Source organism: Varroa jacobsoni, unplaced genomic scaffold, assembly GCF_002532875.2.
Source record: "Varroa jacobsoni isolate VJ856 unplaced genomic scaffold, vjacob_1.0 scaffold_1444, whole genome shotgun sequence".
Lineage (NCBI taxonomy): Eukaryota > Metazoa > Arthropoda > Arachnida > Mesostigmata > Varroidae > Varroa > Varroa jacobsoni.
In genome coordinates, this window is record NW_019214346.1 from 202,546 (window position 1) to 221,419 (window position 18,874).

General features: G+C 38.0%; 2 protein-coding genes across 3 annotated transcripts; one reads left to right on the forward strand and one right to left on the reverse strand.

Annotated features, from left to right (window-relative positions):
* Window positions 1–100: 100 nt before the first annotated feature.
* Window positions 101–2,946, forward strand: mbf1 (multiprotein bridging factor 1). The gene is made up of 4 exons (XM_022850113.2): window positions 101–336; window positions 1,041–1,092; window positions 1,802–1,962; window positions 2,139–2,946. Exons 1-4 carry the CDS (start codon window positions 271–273, stop codon window positions 2,289–2,291), a joined length of 432 nt encoding a protein of 143 aa, XP_022705848.1. The 5' UTR covers window positions 101–270; the 3' UTR covers window positions 2,292–2,946.
* Window positions 2,947–12,591: 9,645 nt separating this feature from the next.
* LOC111270092 (protein obstructor-E) lies at window positions 12,592–15,847 on the reverse strand. 2 transcript variants are annotated; one of them, XM_022850115.2, is made up of 4 exons: window positions 15,730–15,847; window positions 15,132–15,332; window positions 14,480–14,682; window positions 12,592–13,262 (listed from the first exon to the last, which is right to left on the reverse strand). In XM_022850115.2, the coding sequence occupies exons 1-4, from the start codon at window positions 15,779–15,781 to the stop codon at window positions 13,113–13,115; spliced, it is 606 nt and encodes a 201-aa protein (XP_022705850.1). In that variant the 5' UTR covers window positions 15,782–15,847; the 3' UTR covers window positions 12,592–13,112. The 2 variants fall into 2 exon arrangements, with proteins under 2 accessions (XP_022705850.1, XP_022705849.1); XM_022850114.2 differs by having other exon boundaries at window positions 12,592–13,265; window positions 15,730–15,846.
* Between the last annotated feature and the right edge of the window lie 3,027 nt (window positions 15,848–18,874).

Sequence of the window (18,874 nt, forward strand, 5' to 3'; positions counted from 1 at the left end):
TATTTATATGCATCCGACTTTTATCTCAAAACAAACGCATCAGCGCGGAAGGGAAAGGGCGAGGGCGTTAAAAGGCTCCTAGCGGCAATTATTTGACGAGAGCAGACGACATTTTCGTTGTGTTGACCAGAGCGTAACAGTCAATCGTCCTACATTTGGATGTGAGAAATACACGTCTTTAGTCTGGAGAGAGTGTTTTTGCGCAGGCAATAGTGGTTTTCAAAAATTCGGTGTATCACATTGCCGAGTGAACAAAGTTGCTTCTTCACGATGGACACCGAAGTTCTCGTTCTTCGTAAAAAGCCCGTCAAGGGTTCGCAGATGAGGAGTGCTCAGGTATCTTAACGAAAGCAACGGCAATTCTTCGACAGTAGCTCATTGCAATTTTGTGATAATGCTCTATTTCTACAAGTGACCATTACGGTCTTAAGGAAATCATCTCTAGCCACAGCAGCAAAAAGAACTCTTTTGGTGTCCCTATGTAAAACTATCGGCCAGTCGCTAGCAATTATCAAAGCATTGTCTGTCATCTGTTTAGATTTCGCAAAAGTTCTTTTTCATTTAAAGAAAAATTGTTAGTCGGCGCAGTAGAGGATTCGACGGCATATCGCAGATTCTACTTTGTTTTTGGTGTAGTTAAGCCGCATCGATTATCACTTGTTTTGAGTAGATTTCTGGGCGGCCAATAGTGTAGAGAAGTGTACAAAAAAAATATTCTTTCCTGGCCTAGGCCCTAAAACATTTGAGAATATTGGCAATTTTTCTCCTCAAAATTGGTTTTTCACGAAGAATAGGTGACTGAAAATTGTTATTAGTCAAATTTAAGCTTGTTGCTCGTGGTGAGCTACTACGTCTATGATCTTGGTAAAACGGATTTCAATGTACTTACTTTCTAGGAAATGTCTTTCTACTGTGGCACGAGAAAAACAAAAAACAAAGCTACATTTATCAATAAAAGATCGATATAAGCCAAAATGGGGAAAAATCATAACTGACTATTACATATTGTATTAACGTTTGCATGAATTTTATTGTTGCAGGCGATAAATCAGGCGCAAAGATCTGGAGCGGAGATTGAGACGACAAAAAAGTGTACAGAATCATCTCATTATTTCACTGTATACCTTTCGCCATTAATGTCGTCGTCGATTTAAAACAATCATGTTGAAGAGTATTGTTTTTTCAATTGCAGTTTTAGATCGAAATTGCCTCCGGGGTAAACTGTGTGGAACTGTTGCTTAGGACTATACCTTCTATTGAATTAAGTGTGTATCATATTCAAAATGAACATTGCAGATAAAATAGTTGATGGTTATTCAGCAGTAAATTGACTAGAAAGTTCGAAACGAATAGGTTACTGGCCGGACCAACGAAAATTAATTTTGGAATAATACTTAGTACTTGGCTGACCTCTAATTGATAGAAAAGGCATCGTACCATTACAGGCCGGAGAAGCATTCCTTCGGCTGGCATACATTCTTCAAAGAGTGCACGTGCCAAACTATGGTAGTCTCATTAGGGTGGTCGTTTTTATCTGCACTTAATGCTCTCTATTACACGCTTAGCAACATCATTTCCTATAGTATTTTATCTCCGATGAGTCGGCGATTTGTTACGTTAATACAAAAGACCAGAAGATTTACAGATTACAGAGCTTTTACTTAAAAAAAAATATCATCTACATTTTATAGTTGACGCTACCGTTATGTCTACAAGAGCTCTGTTATTTTGTTCCTTTTTAATATATAGTTACTAATTGATTATTGGTTAGTTGATCGGTTGGTTCCTTTGACGCTCACAGTTAACGCAGGATCGAACAAACATCCGACGACAACGCTGAATTCGGCGAAGTTGGACCGAGAGGATGATGTCCTGAAACACAAAACGGTTGATCTGGATACTGGCAAGCTGATTGCGCAGGTTCGTCAAGTTAAAGGATTGACTCAAAAGGATCTTGCAACTGTAAGTACATCACAAATTGCTCCTCCAAGGTCACGCTAACCTACTTAAACTGTTTTTCGTTCTCATCCTTAAAATATAGCTATGCTTGAGAAATGTGGCGAACATTACACAAAGCTTTTGGCTTCGTGTTTCTTAGTCTTTGAGCCATAACTTGCAAGTTACTATTGTATTCACAGAAAATCTGTGAGAAGCCTCAGGTGGTAAACGATTACGAAGCTGGCCGCGCCATTCCCAACCAGCAGATTCTGACGAAACTCGAAAGGGCTCTTGGTGTGAAACTGCGAGGTAAAGACAAAGGACAACCTCTGGGAGGTCCCAAAGCGAAGTAAATATCTTCGGAGCTTTAATGAACGAATGATACGACGAATGGACAGCTCAATGGAGCACAGAAGAGTCGAAGATGGTGACGTGTGAAACCGGAGCACCTCCATCTCAGGAGATACATACCATTGCAACTGCAATTGTCGTATTGTCCGCCACAGCTGCAGCAGAAAAATAAAACTTTGAAATACAAAAAAAATGAGATTAAGTCTACGGGAAACGCCGCAAAATGACTAATTTTTGCTATTCAATTTACTAAGCCTGTTACTACTGCTACTATCATGATTACTGCTGGATATTACGAAAGGTATTATAATATTATTATTAGTATTAACATAGTAATTATCATGAATGGTATTGTTATTATGTTCACGTCTATAAAAAAACAAACAGATGCACACAATTACGCATACTCTCCGTATATTATTAAAACAGTGAATAGGTAACGACGAAGGGAGCGAAAGACAGCATCAAAAAGAAAGCAGTGTTAATATAACAAATAAAAATTTAAAAAAAAAAGTAATGTGTTAATAAACAGTTGTGATGAACCCGAGCAGTTGGAAATACTGACAGTGTCGAGGTTTTACAAAGTGCTTTGTATTAATAACAATAATAGGAAGTACAGCGGCGAAGGAAAATAAACTCTTTTTTTTTGAGAACCTAGTCGATTAATTTGAGCAATTATTTACATATATTTGGGTTCTGTGGTATTTGAAGAATAGGGGTATATATACTATGTGTACATGCTTTGCTGTGCACGGCGCTACTTTGCTAACTGTTACTGTACAATGTATAAGGCACCATCTGCGTGCAATATACATATGTTATTTATTAAATAACACATTAACGGAATGCAAGTTGTATTATGCAATGGGTAAGTGAGATTATCTAGGACTTAACCATTTCATTCAGTCGTTCACAAAACGAGCTCGGTTTGCGAAAACCGCGTAGATTAGTGTCGTTTAGCAAGCGCTAGCAAAAATCAAGTTAAGTATTATTAGTAAGTCCATCAGAGACGAAGTGTGCTTGTCACGGAGAAATTCCGTTGTGTTAAGGTAACTAAGTGGGTTATTATATGATCGATAATGAACGTCTTTGACATCCTTTCCATGCAATATCTTGTTCGGTAGTCTTCTTCATTTGCGGTTGGCTCAGCCTTCGACCCTTAAATAGTAAATGACTACGAATCAGAGCTGTAAGGTGTTCTTACGGGGCTCATGCAGTAGAGAACTGAAATTTAACTAGGTCCATCTCAGTCTATTACTGAAACCTGCAGGCTTGCATTGTGAAGTGTCATGGCAACACTCTTTTGACTATAAATAGAAGCCGTGTAAATTACTTCACTTGTAAACGCATGTATTCTATGAGAAGAAATCCTCTGAGGATATCGAATAATTCATAGGGCCCAATCAGCTAATGCGGCGTGGTAAGATCACTGAGTTTTTTTAATCATTGACTGAAAGGCATTGAAAAAAAATGTAAATTGATGCAGACGGGTTTGAAACTATATTAAAAGAGTTGAGGGTGCTAGAAACTTTTACGGTAGCCTATGGTAATTCTTTATATCTTTTTCATATTCGAAAAGAACACTGAATTTATTATGTACACTTTGTTAAAGAAGTCGTGCTAATGTACAGTGCCCGCGGGATAGAATAAGCAGTCGTACCAAGGACTTAAGCCCAAAAAGTTTCAAGCTGTAGTGTGTTTGGGCGCGTGCAAATTGAAAAGATCCTATACAAATTTGGCAATAAATTATTTTTATTAACAGGCTGTATGTATGATGGTCGCCTGTCCATCTGTACATCTCGTTTAGAAACTGCAGATTGTATAGCCATTGTAAATATCCCAAACATTGTACCTCTTAATACTGACGAAAAAGACTGCAGTATATAACAAAAAAAAGGTAAAATCGACGAAATAACGATCTCAAGTTTTCAACTTCTTATACCGTAGGTATGCATAAGTTCATCCAAATCGATTGAAATGATTGCGCTAGTAATGGCTAACAAAGTCAATTTGTCAAATGAACTTGTTTCTGATAGGCGGAAAACAAACTAAAATGAAGCGCGATGAAAATGATCGATAGGGTAACACTTCGACTTATCACGATCTTGCTTGATAATTCTATCTACACGTACACCTCTGAGTTGTTGCTAATTTGGATGTCTTATACAAGAGGACGGTTCATGGAATGAGTCTATTCCAGAAACTGGCCCTGCAGTGTACAGAAGTTTTCAAAAAGTTAATATTAAAAAAAAAAATTGCATTCGCTGTTTAGTGTTATCCTTTGTTGAAGATGTTTTTCAGCATTGTATGCATTGAAAAAGTATGAAACGTTGAAACCATATATACAATTTGAGTTACGATAACTTCCTGCACCTCACGTTTGTTACAAATTGGTGCGGCGTATTCCATATGAGAGAGAGCCTAGTCGCATTTATTTCCTTTTAGAAGTTCAATGGAACTACCAACTTAGTTTAATAATAGCTAACAAACAGCGACAAAGTTATCTCTGTTGGTGAGTTCGGATTTCAAGTTGCTTTCGACGTAAATCATTACCATCTAATGAGTGCCTCTCACCAAATGAAGTTCACCATGAATTTGTAATCGTAGTAACCAAATTGAGTTGCATCGTGCGTTATCGGCAGATTCAAAGATTTGTCTGATTTTGTTTATATTAACTGCAGGCTACTGGTGAAATTTCAAATACTTTCATAATGAATCGATACGTTAGATAACAAACAGATATTTCTATTATTATTAATTTTACTTTGAGAACGAATTGCCACTCCGCAAAGAACTTTGTTCAACGTAAACGTTCTCAGAGGCTATTTTGCCAGCCAGATAACTTTAAACTAAGTTAAAGGCAATTTTGTAGATTCTTTTTTATGTGTTAAATATCCTATTGCACAGAAGTAAGCGAGTATTTAAGCTCGGTACTTATAAGTTATTTTTTTTTACAGAGTGTCTCTTCCTGAGTAACTTCGAGTGGCTAGGAAATACATTTACCTTTATATTTTTATTCTTACTCCTCGTAAATACACTTCTTCCGTTCGAAGAAGCCTTGTCCAGAAATAATTTTAGTGTGAGAATAAATCAAAGGCTGGGTTCCTGCTTCAGATTCTGCCAACGGAACATGCTTCATTTTTATTGACACGTTTTCTGTGAACAATAAAAACGCTGAAAATTGAATTTAGCCTGTTTACCCATTATATCAGATAAGAAATCGGTAAGAATTGTCTATTACTTTTGGTATTATGCTGCACTTTTATTACCTGGATGGCTAACGACGTGTTACCTGAACGATCAAATAGATCTCATAAACTCGATTTTGTGCTCTGGATGAAATATATAATGTAACGTATGTATTTCTGAACAATTAATTCTCCATGAGATTTTGTTAAATTAAGTTGTATATAGTGTGATTAACTAAACTTGCCTAAAAAATCCTTAAGAGGCTTGCCTAATGAATTTCTTTAACAAAATTCTAAAGATAAGTTATAGGACATGAGAATTCGGAAATATATATTTTTTTAAATAGATTAGCGGGTCATTTTTCAACCCTGCTATAAAATATCGTACATATATTTCGCATCAGCTATTATCGCAAGAAGTTTAAAAAAACATCAGGATAGTTTGGGTCTTCAAAATTCCAAAACCTCTAAGAACACTCTTTTGTAGTTTTCAATTAGAGAAACGTATCCGAATAACATCGAATCCAGGTACATACGGGTTGGTACTGATTGCATAGTAATCCCACGATATGTGCTATTGATCCTAGAGCAGATGTCTTTCCTGAGATATTTTTCACCAGAATAACCTCATGGGTGGAGAATAGTCGCTCTCCCTCACAAATCGCACCTCCCCACGTCCAGCCGCGGCTACGATGCATAATGCCATAACAAGGAACCGGCATCTAAAGGAGGGGCTAACAATGCCCTCTAGAAACCTCTAGCGAGTATGAATCATTCGAGGTGCACACCACTTGGTTACCGATGTGTAATACTGGCAAAAAACCCAAGTGATTTGTTCATATTGAAGTTTTATTTTATTTAATGACAATGGGATATCTGTGTCCTGCGACTGCCGTGTGCGTGTGTGTGCATCCCGTCGTGGCTTTTGAAAATGTTAAATATTGCCGTTCATTATCTATTTCTATTGAGATGTTGATACCTTTCTTAAGTGGCCAGTTCGAGATAGATGCTCTGTATGGGTATTATTAAAAAGAGCACGGTTGCATGTAAAGAGGATAATTGTTTGACATAATCGTTGGCTCTCGTCAAATTTTCTCTATCTCAAGTGGTAAAGTGCTCGGATGCGGATCTGCCTGCAGCACTATTATTGCCAATCGACATGGCAATCTATGCCAAAGTACAATTTATTTTACTACGTGCGTTATTGGTAGCCCAGTCACTAATGTCATCAAAATTTATACCACAAAAATCGTCGCAAGTGCTATAGCGATAACAAAAATGTATCTCAGACGATTCCATTCTTATTATTTCATTATATTTATTTTATTATATTAATTATTTATTGCGTAGCACTTCTTTCAACTTTTGCACACATTTTTTTCATGAAAAAATCAATATCAGCATACGTTTTTCTATCTTTACTTAATTTTGCCGAAATAATTTCGCAAGAAGACTATGTTAATTACCTTAATACGTGTTAGCCTGTTGATAATCTAAATAAAACCGATTAGTTTTAAATTAACATTTTAATACCGTCACCTGTTCACTGTGAGTAATTGTAATTTTTGTAGTTCAATGCTCTTTATCCAGTTGTACAGCAATCCAAATAAATATTTAAAATTTTACGTTCTGCGCTTCTGTTTAATTACGGCAGCAAGCGAGGTGTCCTTAAGTTTAGCAAGCGGATACGTTACCTATGTACCTTCGCCTTAGAACCTACAAGTACCCGTCACTTCTGTGGTCCAAATTGTGTTTTTGTAAGAAACATGTACTGTACTTGGATGCATCCACAAAAACGTGTAAATAACAATACAGTGACTTTTGTTATCTTTTACCACTGTCTCATTGCAAATGCTATATAGTTAATTGTTCAAAAATCAGAACAGATCAACGCATGGGGTGACAGCCCCGTCCACTCACGACGAAATTGATTGCTATTACCCGTAATGTCTCCTTTGCGGAATACCCCGTTTTTTTTAAATAATTAATTAATCTTTGGGTATACATTACGGTTTTGGTCGTCACGCTAGACAGCAGGTTCGTAATAAATCGATGTTATACTTTAGAGTGAGCCTGATATTTTCTTCCGAATTAAAGCTCCTTTCTTACTATATTTACGATGCAGCAAAAGCCACAGCACTAGAATAATGTACTAAATAAATTTGTGTAGTGCGATATAAGTTTACTCAGTATTGCATTTGAATATTTATTACTACGCGGTTTCGTTTGTTTTATGCCAAAAAAATTGTGCTATTTATTTAATTCGGAGGATTTAACCGTTAATAATATTCCTTAGAATTGAACTGGATACATCCTTTGCCTCCTGATTTGATATGGTTGGCCATTATAATTTCGAAAGCTTCGACGGATAGTTAACTTAAAACAAGTAAACTTCGAAGCCGAAAAAGCAATTATATTTTATATTATCAAAACGAGGAAAAGAACTATAGTTTATGCATCGTTGATTTTTTTTATTCAATTATGTTTTACATATTGTTGTTGTATACATTTCTATAATGTTGCCGGCTTTAACATTCATGCTTTGGCCAATGATTGGCGAATAATTATTGTTTTAGGGCTGGAATCTTTAACAGACTATAAGAAAGCACTATATGATAATCATTTTCCCAGATAATTGAGTAAATCAACCTTCTACCCTAGAAAATTAACCGAGCGTTTCGTAAATGTGCTTGCTCTTCCAATTTACTCATCACAATCGAGGTCACACACACAAGAGGATTCACGTTGTCAATCATGAACAGAAGTGACAAAGATTATTACATCGATTATTACTCGGCCCAAGCAGACTTCATTGGTCGCTTTAGAGGTATATATGAGACCACGTTTTTCTTCGCCCAGCGATTTCCGATAGTTTAAAGATACCCTGAACAGGGTTTATTACGACGTGGGCTTCTCGGCCTGACTCTAGGTAGCGTTTGGAAACGGAACCGGAAAAGTATCAACGTTTTGATGCTATGTATGTAAAGCTGTAAAATTCAGAGACATATCTCAGTGTATTGCTTTTCGAAAAAAATCAATAATTCCTAATAGTAATTTGCAGTAAATAAGTATGGCGTTTGACGATTTCGATATCTTCGAGTCAAAGCCACATAGGTCTATTGTAAAAGCGCCTCATATTATCAATCAATGCCGTAAACAACGTTATCATTTCGATTGCGTATGTATGCCCATTAAAATAGAAAATAGAATCATGTGCACATCGCTGCATCTAGGATTTGCACGTTATTTTTTTAGTAAATGGTCGTATCGGATCGTTTATTATTATTATCGAGACCATTTAAAAAAGAGGCGAAATTACTTTTCATAACATTGTCAAGCTCTGGAGATCGACCGTTTACTTTTCCGCAGATTGCCTCTAGTAACAAATAATTCTGCCTTCTTAAATGATCAAACCACTTGAAGCTTCTGTAGATAGCATGCCACAGTGCTACCTAACAATATGTGCGTACAATCGTCGGCTTGGGTTTGTCGGGTTTTCTGTAAACTTTAACTATAATTCATATTAAGGTCATCGGTTAAGACTTGAACGCGTGCACATGCTTGTCAAAAGTACTGATATGGACCCCTTTCGATGTTATCCTGACTATCTGGGAGATGATTGGCAGTTAGTACCCTGCGCCCTTCTGTATATTTGTTGCATTGTATTGTGCAGCTTTCACAGTTTTCCTGTCCCGGAACTGAAATGTCTAGAACTATGCGAAGCGGGCTTGAATTAGCACACATATAAAATTGAATTTTACAGATTGAAAAATGTTTATGCACACACATTTTCTTTCATAGTTAATGGAGAAAAACATTTGCACGACCTTTATCAATGAAATACCACTCGACCTATCAATTTCATTGTCACCTGCATCGGGAATGGAAATATTAGTGTTTACTGGTCACGTCTAGTCGACGTACATTCTAAAGCAGCCACAGCCTTGGTCGAATACGTCTTCAAATATGGAGAGCATCATAGCACCGACTGATGCTCCGGTGATTTCACTACAAGTGTTAAACTATTTCGTCACATTTTGCATGACGAGCATGCAAAAAATAAGGCCTAGTTGTGAATGTGGCCTTATGCTTATTAGGTACTATTTTAGCCCGACTGACACCTGCGACGAAAAAGAGGTACAGATTCATCTATGGCAATCAGACCGACTTATTTTGACACTCTACAGATCCTATTTAGAAATTAACCCTTAGTCATGCGGTTGTTTTTGTTAGGAAGATTTATATTGTTATTTTACAGTGTGGCCTAGCTAAGGCAAAGCTAATTTAGGCCACGAATTTCGTAATTTGGACCAGCTGTTTAAAAATGTAGCGAATAAATGAAGTGCTAGAAGTATACAACAAGTACAATAGGTACTTGTACTTGCAGTAGATGTAGAAACGAATCCTCGGAGGCTTTGTAGATATACCATTAGTCGCACACAACAAACAACCTAATTCTTCCTGTTTATTGGATCTGATCTAAGTCGACAAACTCAGCTATGACCTCGAATCCATGTAATTTTTTAGAAAAGCAAGCATTGCTTAATGTGTATTTAAGTATCTTAGCACTTTTCTGGCCGTAGTAAAAAATGGGCAAGCCTGTGATTTCTGCGCTCTAATACCAATATCCTATAGTTTATGCAAGTCTACGCTTCATTCATGCATTTTCTTGTTGGCATCAATATATTAGGATTACAATCAGTAGAGAAATTCCAAATATCGGTAGCTGTTCCTTTTTTCATTGTCCTTTCCAGCGTAGGCCAGGACTCGAAATATTCTCAAGTAGTGTCAACTAGTCGTCGGTAAAATTTGTTTTATATTTTGAGGAATACTGCCAAATTTTGGAAACCAGAACGAATCGATCATTTTTGCAGTTTTAGGTTCACTAAGCGCGGAAAAATTGCTAAATTCAAGATATACCGACAACATTATATATCCTATGCTTTGTTCAAACTCGTTCTTTGCTCTAACGTTTAACTAATTTCGTCAGCAACGATATCTCTAAATGTAAATAATTTTTTCCCATTCCCGGCAACGGAAAAACGCTTTCATGGAAGCCAAATATTGGTTTATCAATTTCTACTTCTATTTTGAATCACCTGACTGAATCGGAAATCTGAACTGATAAAAGTCTGATAGCGCAAGGTCGAAGTTATAACCTGGATTATAGATTTAGTTACAATATGCGCAGGATCAGACGAAGAAACTAGAATACAAGCAGACTGTACGTTCTACAAAATCACCAACGATATAATTAAGACCTCTAATGTTAACCGCAGTCGTGTTGGTTAATAGAGATCATAAAATAATTGGAGAAATGTAGGCTTATTACGCACCGTTAGATTAAGCGGTTTGCACTGCTTAAAGGGCAACTGATATGAAGATTGCCGATGCCTTTTCCGTAGAAGAGACTGCACCATTTGCACAATCAGAGGGGATACAATTTTTTAATCTTAAGCAAAAATACGTTGAAACATTTTATACGAAAATCATTGGGTAGTAGACATAATTGAGATCTAAAGTGATCTCTTGGTGGTTTAGTAGTAGTCAAGTCATCTGGTAGACAAACACCATGGGGAATCTAGAAATATAAAGTTTTATTAGATTTTCCTTAAATACATAAAAAGTTGTCTATTAGTTATCTATAAATTAATTCCTGATTCATAAAATTTTCATTTGACTAGCTGAGCTGGTAGTACTTTCGATTATCGCAAACGTGGATTCACAAACAACACAATATGTTTAACTAAACAACAAAATAAACCTAACTTCAGTAAAACTTAACCAAATAATTAATTGAATCAAAGATTACATATTAATGAGTTAGGCTGTTTAGTCCTCTTTTAAATCCGGCATCATGGAGTTGAACCAGGCAACTTCGAACGCGTAGGGTACAACACAATCGAAAGTAAACCGATGTGTTGCATAAGAATTGAAGCTCCCGCTAAAACGAGTTCCGTTGCTCAACGAAATAAGCGTTAGACCGCAATCGCTCTATAAACCTCAAAAATTTCCGACTTTGGGCTCCACCTCCTGAAGTTTAGCACCCCAGCAGCATATGTAATTGTTTCGAGACAATCCTTCACAGTGCCTGAAGTCGTCCATCACCTGGCGATCCACCGAACTGACAGGGGTCTGTTTGGTTGAATAGCCGACTTCGAGTTGAATCTACTTCTTCGGCTCGTCGTTTCATAGAGCCCAGTGCGTCCGCACATCGAAGTTCGCCTTGGGGTTTCCCATCTTAAGTTCAGAAGACGCGCTGCTCATTGGGGTACTAACGCAGCTAGTTAGTTCGACCCCAAACGCTTTGTGAGCCGTGGCATAAATTTTGCTCTTATGCAATCGGCAGAGACTCCCCACTGAGGCTGCTTGAGTCTTCAGCAACAACCAAGTTACTGATAACGTGAAGAACTTTGAAAGCCAAACTTTTCGTTAGCAGGATCACACATCGTAAAGCTTCCACAGAACAAAATCAACGGATCGTAAAAAAACTGAAAGTAGAATCAATGAGAAAGGAGACAGTAAAAAAACATTGTAAATCAACACGATCAAGTGGTTTCAGTTATAGCGTAACAAGTTAATTTGTCGATCTTCAATTTCTCTGTAATGTTATGCTTGCAATTAGAAAAAGACGGCCCACTGGAGCTCGATTTGAGGGTGTAATTAACCAAGACAGTACAAAGCTATTAAAGTGGGTGCAGCTTGATTAACCTGGACGTGCATCTGGGGAATCATGGATCGCAAACGGCATGTTGATTCGGTGAAACGCTAGGTGCTTTCGAGGGCCACGTTTTTTTACGCCAAAATTAACGTTCAACATCTCCATTTCAGTCTCTCGGCAAAATCGAACTATTGTTATTATTATTATTATTATTATTATTACTATTTAAATAAAAGTTCGGTTGTTTTCGCTGAAAAGAGGAATACTTATTTAGTAGAAATCGGCATCCAGGCTCGCTTACGTCTAAAATACCGTTCTATCATACAAGATAATACATCTCGGTTGCAGCAACAACTATTGCTGTTATATTATAATAACATACTGAATATCCTGATTGATCAGGACCCAAACTTTTCTTGAGAAACTTACCTAAGCAAGGAAAAGAGAATAAAATACGTAGTCGTCAAAGTATCTTGTCATCAATATATTTCGATAAATTTATTAATATTAGTTTTTTCTTTTTTTTTTTTACTATTTATTTTCTAGGAGTAAATTAGGTCATTGATACAACACATATAATAACATATACACGTTTTCTCGTTTGTTGAATGCGTTGCAAATAAATATGGGTTTATGACTCATTAACATTAATAATAATATTTTTTGATAAAGGCAGACAAATGTCATCTTGGCCGGCAGTTTCAGAACGCTACTCTGTGATAAGGAGACAGCTTGCAGTAAACTTCAGAACTACCGATCTTCCACGGTATAGGTAGTATATCTCGCCCAACAAGCTGTTTGTTTACAACTTTTGTTAAGATACTCGATTTCTTTTCAACAAAAAATGGTCTAATAATGCCGGCAGACGATAATGAGATTACAAGCCCTTAAGATTGCTTGCCTCAAAGATCTTCAGTACAACTATATAGCCTTCGTTAGCTGCAAATTGCACAGACCGGATAGACCTTAGAGTTTTACTGGGGTCTTCGAATGGCCTGTTGTGGCGGCTGCTGCTGCTGCTGCTGTTGCTGGGGGACGCTTTGCCCTGGCCTCGCAAGTTGTTGAGCGTCGTCTTCGTAGTCGTCTTCGTATTGATTTTCAGCGTGGCCAGGAGGCTTGGGCAACTTCTATAACGGTCAGTATATAGAAAAAAAAAAAAAAAAAAATAGCACACGATGTTACATGTTATTGGGTCAATGTTGACATTTTTATTCGACGAAAAGTAGCCCATGGATGTCTGAATGTCTTAGTTGACGAAATAGATGCTACAAAATATTTTGGCCGGGATATGACGCCAACTGTGAGATATAAAACGGCAATGTTTTATTCATTCTGCTTCAAAAAGCCCAATTGCAAAACGCGGCCCACTTTATGTTTTGTTATTTTTGTTGAAATACATCAATAAGGCGCACTTTTGTCAATTGTCATTTTCATTGAATTAAACATACCAATTTTGATATATGCTGTCTATGACTGAGTTATAGATTATAAAACTTCCCAATCATCGATCAGAGAACGGCAAGCTTAGAACGGTTCACTGATTTAATTTATAATCGGTGCAGACTCATTGTGCATAACCGCTATTGCAATCATTTTACGACCGGTTTGTCTTAAATAGTAGAAATAACTGTTAATATCCTCTGGATGTTTACCTTCTAGTTTTTCTAGCCATTCGATGATCGAGTGGCCAACTGAGTAAATGCCGGATACATGAAGGGTTGACTGTACCAATAGAATTGGATATGTTCGCTATAGCGAACGCAATGAGTGATAATGGTAATTAGTCATTGGCCGGCAGTGATTACGTGTCAGAGCCATACTTATATTAGCGGTAACAAAAATATGAATATTTTATTTTGGCGTCCAATTAAAAATGACGCAACTAGGTATAGCCTGATGTATAGGCTCTACCGGTAGGGTAGTTTCCATTCGCGGTTCCGTGAGCAGAAATAAAGATCCGGGAAAAAACCCATATGAGGCGACTGATGGTAGAATCGTTCATTTGCGCAGACCGCCGAAAATGGTAGTTTGTACGTTATCATGAAATACGTTACAGTCAAATAGCATTACTATATATATATATATAGAATAATTATGTTTTAAACATCAATTACTATATCAACTATCTAAATGGAAGCTTGACAAAAATGATGATCCAATTAGGAACGATCATTTATAGACGGCGAAAACAGCTAGGCAAACAACCAACTTACTGCGAACGCCGACTTCAATTCCTGGAAATGAAAACATTGACACTCGTATACTATATCCCTCTAGTCGGTGCCAAAATGTCGTTTGCTAAGATGAACTTGTTATGGAACGGAGGCTAAGAAGTACTTACGTTAGCAAGATGTTCGCAGCCCTTAACCTTTGCGGCCCATTGACAGCCCGCACTTTCAGGGTCAAAGGCTAAGCCAGGCTGACATTTTAGGACCTTCACTTTTCCCTTGTCACACTGGTAGAATTCGTCACAGATCTGAGGCCATTTTTCATGACGATAATAGCCGTTTGCACGCGGACAATGCGGACTGGTCTTTGCTTGTTCTAGGTTAGGCATATCATCAAATTCAAGAGGTAAGACAACTGTACGGTCATGAAGCATAAGCCCAGATCATATTCGTTATGGGCACACAGATAAATCATCATCATCATATTCATGTACATGTGTTGATTGTTATAATATTGTTGTTATCTCAGCTCAACAACAGGTTACTATTATCACGGCAGTCAGTAGAGCGCAAGCAAAGCACATGCTTGATCTTTGTATCTGCTCTATAAACGAGTAAATAAATGACATGACGAATTTTACCTATAAACTGGAATCCTACTACTTAGAGATCGAAAGCAGAACTGTTTGCTAAGACAGTGTATTAACCACATTAATTGTTAGAGCGAAAATTTCTTTCTCAATAGCAATAGTAAACGTATTTGCGTCCTGCTAAACCCAGGCGCTATAGATGTCGTCCTTCGTTAGAACCTTTTGATAAACTTACGTAGGTACGGTCTCTCAGAGCAGTCGACGTTTGTGATCACGTCGCACTTTGCATACAGGGGGTTGTTAGTCCAGATGAAAGCCATGCCATCATCACAGAGCTTCGGCTTTGGAACGCCATGACGACATTCATAGTACATGTCGCATTGCTCTTTGTCTGGATAATAGCCATTTTTTGTCGGACATTTGAATCCCGCCTGGCCTAAATTGACATTAAAAATAGCAATGTATTACAAGCATAGTTACTTCCATCAGAAGTACCACATCTTGAAAGCATTTTTACCTCCTTTAAATTCCTTTGGGTTTTAAAGAGCACGAGGTGCACTCGCGTAAAAGCCTTATCATCCATGCTGTGATTTTACTTATCAAACCATGGACCAAAAATAAACCGCGTACAAATATACTATCTACAGAACGAGATCCTCACTATTACATTTGTGCTTACTCGCACTTAACCACAGTAAACACACACGCACTAAATCTATCAATCTAACGCTTCGGAGAACTTTGCTGCAACCTTTGAGCAGGTGCCGGTTCCGTCACGTATGTGAGGAGCAGCCCGTGCCTCAACTTGCCACTTGCAGATGACGAGAACTCACCCAGGGCGCTGGACGCCAGGGCCGCAACTAACGGAACTAGAACTGGCAACATGCCGATTGTATGTGAGGAGCGGTTCGTTCTCCGTTTAGATTGAATCTGATGTTGCTCGGTGCTTTTAAAACTTCCTTCTTTCTTTTCAGGTCTCTCCCGTTGGTGGGCGCAACGATGGCACCCCGACGGCGGGGGGGAATCGGTTGTCGGCGACCACAGCGACGGCCGCGCTGGTGATGGCGCCGCTGTCTTCTACAGCGACACGTCTACGGTAGCACCACATTTAGTCGTCAACGGCTCGCGGTTCGCAGCCTGCCGCAACTGCAGAACGCCCGTCATCCATGGGCAATTTACTCTTCACTACCCCAGCCCGACCCCTGTTTATATGTGCGACCTGCTCGTTTGCTCCTTTGCCAGGAGAATCGGTCGCACTGCGTGTGGCTCACAGCTCCTCACACACATCGACTATCAAGTTCTTTTGTTCACGCGTTTTTAAACATGCAATGTTTGCAGAAGCACACTTATAATTTTTTAACTGGTTCTCGATGATTTGCGGAAATCGGAGATTATTTATACGAACTAGCTGCCTATTGAAGATCTCTTACCTTGCCTAGAGATCCCTTCTGCTGCAATAATTCGGAGCTACATGCTTTGGATATATTTACTGAAGAATAGAAAAAAAACTAATTCAAGCTAGCTGAATGTAAAATAACATATAAACAATGCATGGCATATAGAAAATGCAGACACAATAGGTTAGCCTGCTACAGAAAACCGGATGCTGGTCAAAACGTGATGTTGAAACTATCAAATATTCATATATAATTAACTTAATTTCACCATTTTACTATATCATAAGCATACAATAAGAAAACGTAGCGCATTCAAAGTGTCAAAGTGACATGCATCACAGAACGATAACGTAGCTGTAGATGGTGAAAGAACTAACTTAGAAATAAAAAAAACTGTGAACTTGAATATCCTCGAAAGTTTTTCTGTCTTCATCTCCCAAGCCCAACGGTGTATATAATATATAATACAATAGGATAACTTATAAATAAATACATCGGGATCGACAAACATTTTCGAAGGAATGTAGTTATTTTGAGACGCCATTTACAGACTAGCGGGAATAGTACCTTGAATCTCTCTTTAGGAATCTCACAGAGACTCCTTTTGCGTTACGAAAAACATTACGAACATTTAAAAAAAAAAACTTGTTTTTATTAAAATTACTTCAAAAACTATTGATTCAAATTTCTGAAACACTTAAGTCATGAATTATTTGGGTTATTATCAATTATATATAAATATGCATTTTCGTGGTAAATGAATGTTTGATTAACTCTTCAAGTGTTTTAAGAAATTTATTTAGGCAGAATACCACGGTACTGGAAGTTGAGTGGAGAAGAATGAAATCTGTATTTGGGACAATAATTCTTGATTCCCCTTTCTTCTTCTGCAAGTTGTCATTCACGTTCACTATATATCCGTTTGCAAATGAAGCTACAATGAGGAGGTGTTCGCAATGACTGAATATTGAAGAACTTCCCTTAACTACTTCACTGGAGTAATGTTGCTCAGGTTTTCGAAATAGCTGCTATTGAAATTACACAAACTGCAATCGAGATGAATTATAAAAGGAAAAATATAAGCGACTAAAAAAGTCGCAGTCTTCTTAGTCCGATATGGAAAACACATATGGAAACAGATCAAGCCAGCGAACGCTCTTACCCCATTTGGTAGTTAAGCTCGTACCGCTTTTTTGCCTATTCTAAAGGCGATAGCTTCTCGCGTAATTCAAGCTAACAAATCCCCACTTAACAATAGCCGCGGTTGAAGTGAAATTAATCCCATCATTAGCTCAGCGCTATTCGTAACGTTAAAGCGCCATCGTCAGATTTATATTAATTATATACTATTTTTGTAATACCAAAACAATTACCACTGCATTAACGATTTACGTAGAACGTTATAATACACATGTTACGTTCCATTCATGTTTTCTATTTGGCACACTATTGAAGCCGATGATTCGAATCTAGCATAGTCAACAATTGGCAGTTGACAGTTGTTGGTAAGAAGTCTTTTTAGATGCGTTTCGTGCAACAAAAGCCCTACAACTATGAGACGTGCAGCTTGATCGGGCGAGCGTTCGCTCTGTCAATCGGCTGCTCGCTCTATCGCTCGCCGCATGTGTGCGTGACGGCGGGAGCTCCACGTGCTGGTTGCTGGCGACCCCTCTGACCGTTGCACCACAGCCATTGTTGGTTCCAGTGCCGCCGCCATCATCACGTTCATAAATCATTTTCTCAATGCACTCCTGTTATTCTCGTCTCCGAGACTCGCCCACATCTGTCTGCTCAATGCTGATTGCCCTTTCGTTAAAATGGTAAACAAACGTGATGTGGTACCACGACACATACACCAGCGCCATCGTCGACAACAGCGACAACAATTGTTATGTTGCTGTCTGCCTGAGGAAGATTCATATCTATACTAGCGTCAATGGCACACTCATCATTAAGCATGCTATGCAGATTTATTCAGCTCGTGAATCGTTGATACGTTTGGTGGTGGAACAGTTCTCATCTTCGGAACGATATCGACGAGATTTACAGCTACGACACATCATAATTGATGTGTATGAAACTATACATTAAAATTATAATCATATAAAATTCTAGCGATTTGTAGATATTCAATGTATATGCGTACTCGAATCAAATTTTTCAATCTATCAATGTATGTCTAATATTGAATACAGAATTTAGAATTTGGAATTTTCTGGGTTTGTAAAAGAAATGTATCGATGAAACGTCCGGATTTAGTTGGCTAGAGCCCTACTCACAGACGCATTCAAGGTGCCATATTTGTCTATTTACCCGCTATCCATAGATCAAATTTTTAAAATATCCAAAGGTACGCTTTGTATTTTGCGTACGCTTGGACAGATTTCGCTCTTCTGTAGAGCAAAAACACGGTACTAAAAAGCAATATGCATCATGTTGAATCCGAAAGTTTTAATCAAGTGTTTATTAGCCGTGTTGATGCTGCTTTTGGGGGATCAGGCTGTGTATCGACGCGGCGTGCACGACAAAGTGCCAATAGCTTCGTGACTTTTTTAAGCGACCTATTATAGCGAGTATGGAG